The sequence below is a fragment of the Notothenia coriiceps genome, unplaced genomic scaffold, assembly GCF_000735185.1.
Source record: "Notothenia coriiceps isolate Sejong01 unplaced genomic scaffold, NC01 NC01_scaffold00007999, whole genome shotgun sequence".
NCBI lineage: Eukaryota > Metazoa > Chordata > Actinopteri > Perciformes > Nototheniidae > Notothenia > Notothenia coriiceps.
Genome location: NW_011340700.1, coordinates 1 through 4,135, shown reverse-complemented (window position 1 = coordinate 4,135; position 4,135 = coordinate 1). Strand labels below are relative to the sequence as shown.

The window sequence follows — 4,135 nt, the reverse complement described above, 5'->3', positions numbered from 1 at the left end:
GAGTAACAAATAGCAACAACAAGAGACGAGGGTTAGTAAACAAATAGCAAGAACAAGAGACAACAGTTAGTAAACAAATAGCAACAACAAGAGATGAGAGTTGGTAAACAAATATCAACAATAAGAGATGAGTTAGTAAACAAATAGCAACAACAAGAGATGAGAGTTAGTAAACAAGAGGAGGAGAGGACAGAGTTAGTCCACAAATAGCAACAAGAAGAGTTGAGAGATCAAATGTCAACAAGAGACAACAGTTAGTAAACAAATAACAAGAGACAACAGTTAGTAAACAAATAGCAACAAGAAGAGATGGGAGGATAGAGTTAGTAAACAAATAACAACAACAACCTGTAGAGGACGGGGTCCTGATCCACAAATCATTTTTTTAAAGAATGAAAGGTCTGCAGAACGCTGAACTGAACTTTCCCCAAAGTGAAATAAATGATTAAGAATAAATAAAAACAAATAAAAAAGTTAGAATAAAAATGTGAACAAAATAAAGAAATCACCATAAAGTATCAAATCAATTCTGTGAACCACAAACAAGTGTAAATCAAACTTTAAGACTTTAAATCAAAATGTATTATTCATAAATGCAAAATAATGTTTTATAAATAATGAACTTTCCCGCTCTGCCGTCTCTGAATATGTGAGCGATGCTTCGAGCAGAGAACTGAGGGAGGTTCAATGCAAACAACGTTTTTGGAGGGTTTTGTCTCCGAGACATTTCAGCACATGAATACGCAGCGAGACGTCTCATATTAACATTTTCATTTTGTTGTTTTTCAGCATATTTGATTATTTTCTAAACTTTGAAACAACTTCAGGGAAACAAACACGAGTCAAATACACTTTGTATTAGTGAGAAAGTTGCTTTGTAATGATACTCTTAGTAAAGGTCTCCTATCATGCAAAAGTCACTTTGTGATGTCTTCTCTACATCACCACGTGTCCCCAGTGTGTCCCCCGTGTCCACGGTATGTCCCCGGTGTGTCCCCGCGGTGTGTCTCTGGTGTGTCCCCGGTGTGTCCCCGCGGTGTGTCCCCGGTGTGTCCCCGCGGTATGTCCCCGGTGTGTCCCCGCGGTGTGTCCCCGGTGTGTCCCCGCGGTGTGTCTCTGGTGTGTCGCATGAGACGTGGAGTTTCATCACGGCAGCGTTTAGCTGAGTTTCTGCTGGGAGAGTTCTCCTGATGAGATCTACTCTCTTTTATTATTATTTTTTAAAGCTTTAGACCCAGAATCAGCTCTTTAGTAACAGCTGAAATAGAGGGGGGTGAGGCTGATCCGTTTGGTATTTCGAGCAAAACACTTCAGAGACATGTTTTTTTTATATATTTGTATATTTCTGAGACCCATAAAATATGCCTGAAAATAGTATAATAGGAGCCCTTTAAAGTAAAGCTGTTCTGAGGTTCATGTTACCCCCCTCCTCCTCCTCTTCCTCCTCAGCGGTCACTCAGTCGCTTCTAATCCCCTTTTGATGAACTCAGTTAATGGCCCCCCGCTGGATCCTTTGGCTCTGTTCATTAGGCGGCACACGACCATCTCCACGCCCCCATAAAGCCTCCATAAATCCCCCCCAAAAAATATCCAAGTGGACAAAGTTAACTTTCCTGAACTTCTGCTGCAAGTTTTACCCCGAAGTGAAGCGATGCCTCCCAGTAAAAGCTTCTCGGAGTTCCAGGTCCAGGGTCTTTTCCAGCAGGACTTACCCGGGTTAGGGAGCTCCAATCGCGGCTGTGATCTCAGAGAAGCTCCGTGCGGTATCGTGGAGCTCCTGGACACCGCGGCGCTGCGCTTTCTCCAGCCGGAAAGGAGCTCCGTGGAGCGGGCGCAGAGGCGGAGGCGTGTCGCTGCCAATGCCCGGGAAAGGAGGAGGATGCTCGGCCTGAATGTGGCCTTCGACCGGCTGCGGAGCGTCATCCCGGAGCTCCAGAACCAAAGGAAACTGTCCAAATCCGAGACCCTGCAGATGGCGCAGATTTACATCGAGACCCTGAGCGAGCTGCTGCAGGAGGAGGAGGAGGGAGAACCGGAGAAGAGCCGCAAACATGGGGACAAATCGGGGGGAACACCGGGGGGAACACCGGGAGACACCGGGAAGAGCAGCCGGGGACCAGAGGAGAATCAGAGGGGATTTAATGAGGACACGTGGGGGAGGACCAGCGGAACCAAATGACTTTAAAATAACCTTTTTTATATATAGTTTCCTGCAGAAATGATTTGTTCCCCGATGTCCTGAGAGAGAAAAGACTTTAAACTCTGAGGTTCAATGTTAATCTCAATTTACTGCAAAATGGTGGAAGTCCATTTAAGTTATTTTGTTTACATATTTTGTAATATCCTTGTGTATTTCCATTTATTGCAACTCCATACTTCTACACCACCACTTTTCAGACTCAGAAATGCATGGAGCTCCAGCATTGATCCGCCTGTAATGCAGTGTTATTCTCAATTTACTGGAATAATAGCCACTGTGGAAAGTACTTACTGCAGTACTTTACTATTGTTTTGACATATTTTGTACTTTACTTGTGTATTTTCATCTAATCCAACTGTTTACGTCTACTCCACTACATTTCAGAGGCAAATATTCTACTTTTTACTTAATTTATTTAACATTCAGTTGCTTTTTAATTACAGAAAACCCCTGATGTGTGAATATGATTCAGTTATGTGTTCAAATTGGCTCCACATTGACAAACTACTACATTAAGAAGCAGTTTTTATTGATAAAATCTGGGTAATATAATACTTTTTAATAATAAGACGGTGTTCTGCATACCGAGTACTTTCACTTTTGATATTTAAGTAGCTTAGTGTACTCTAACTTAACTTACACGTTGAAGGTCTTAAACTTGTGATGTTGGGTACTTCTTCCACCACTGACAATAATTGTGTATTTAAACAGTTTGAGAGACTTTTAAATTTAAATGTATTTTTTTAACAAAAAACATGAACTTCTGACGGTTTGTATTTGTGCAACTTTTCTCTTTCTCTAATTTCTACAGAAATGTTTCCAAAAAATCTGAAAAATGTTGCAGAAAAATCTGTTTTGGGAGAAATAATGACAGAAATTGGAGGTTTGAGAGAAAAAGGCACTGATAATAATAATAATAATAATAATGTATTTTAAATGTTTGAGAGACTTGTTGAGTATAAATATATTTTTCTGACAAACATCCTGGTGTTACTTTCTGTGAATCACATGACATCACATCGGCCCTGTATATGAATACACATTTTATTATTGATTGGTGATTGGTGAGTTATCTCAGTGGGTCTCAAAACAGTTTGGTCACGAATTGTGTAAAAGATCATTTCCGAGGCACACGTTTATATGATCATTATAGTTATAAAAAAACAAGAGAATAAATTAAAAACAGGTATTAAATACTATGACAGTAAAACAAGAATACAGTTTGAAAGGGGAGTGATTTGTAAAATGTCCATAAAGAAAAAGTAAATCTGTTTCCAGTTCTGTTTCATCTGGGTGCTGAGAGATGTTTCCATAGATCTCTTCATGTTGCTCACAAAGTGATGCTTTTAACTTCAATATTTAAAAATATATATTCCCGGGGGGGCATGCCCCCGGACCCCCCTAGAGGAAGTGAGGACCCCCCTTGACGATATTAGGTCCACTCCCCACCAAATTGCACTTTACCCCTGCTTACCCCTATATGTCCTAAGCTGATTATCGAGCCTTCATTGTAACAGTCGCGGGTGCACGGGTGTGTGTGTGTGTGTGTGTGTGTCTCCGTGTGTGTGTGTGTGTGTGTGTCTGTGTGTGTGTGTGTGTGTGTGTGTGTGTGTGTGTGTGTGTGTGTGTGTGTGTGTGTGTGTGTGTGTGTGTGTGTGTGTGTGTGTGTGTGTGTGTGTGTGTGTGTGTGTGTGTGTGTGTGTGTGTGTGTGTGTGTGTGTGTGTGTGTGTGTGTGTGTGTGTGTGTGTGTGTGTGTGTGTTGTGTGTGTGTGTGTGTGTGTCTCCGTGTGTGTGTGTGTGTCTCTGTGTGTGTGTGTGTGTGTGTGTGTGTGTGTGTGTGTGTGTGTGTGTGTGTGTGTGTGTGTGTGTGTGTGTGTGTGTGTGTGTGTGTGTGTGTGTGTATGTGTGTGCGTGTGTGCGTGTGTGCGTGTGTA

The 4,135-nt window shown here is 41.8% G+C and overlaps 1 protein-coding gene across 1 annotated transcript; it reads left to right on the top strand.

Moving 5' to 3' along the window:
- The first annotated feature begins 1,609 nt into the window (after positions 1-1,609).
- Positions 1,610-3,180, top strand: atoh1c (atonal bHLH transcription factor 1c). Its single transcript, XM_010769892.1, has one exon. It carries the CDS (start codon positions 1,652-1,654, stop codon positions 2,177-2,179), a length of 528 nt encoding a protein of 175 aa, XP_010768194.1. The 5' UTR covers positions 1,610-1,651; the 3' UTR covers positions 2,180-3,180.
- The last annotated feature ends 955 nt before the right edge of the window (positions 3,181-4,135 follow it).

Coding starts and splice junctions, on each gene's coding strand:
- atoh1c (XM_010769892.1), top strand. CDS start 1,652: ATGCCTCCCAGTAAAAGCTTCTCGGAGTTCCAGGTCCAGGGTCTTTTC.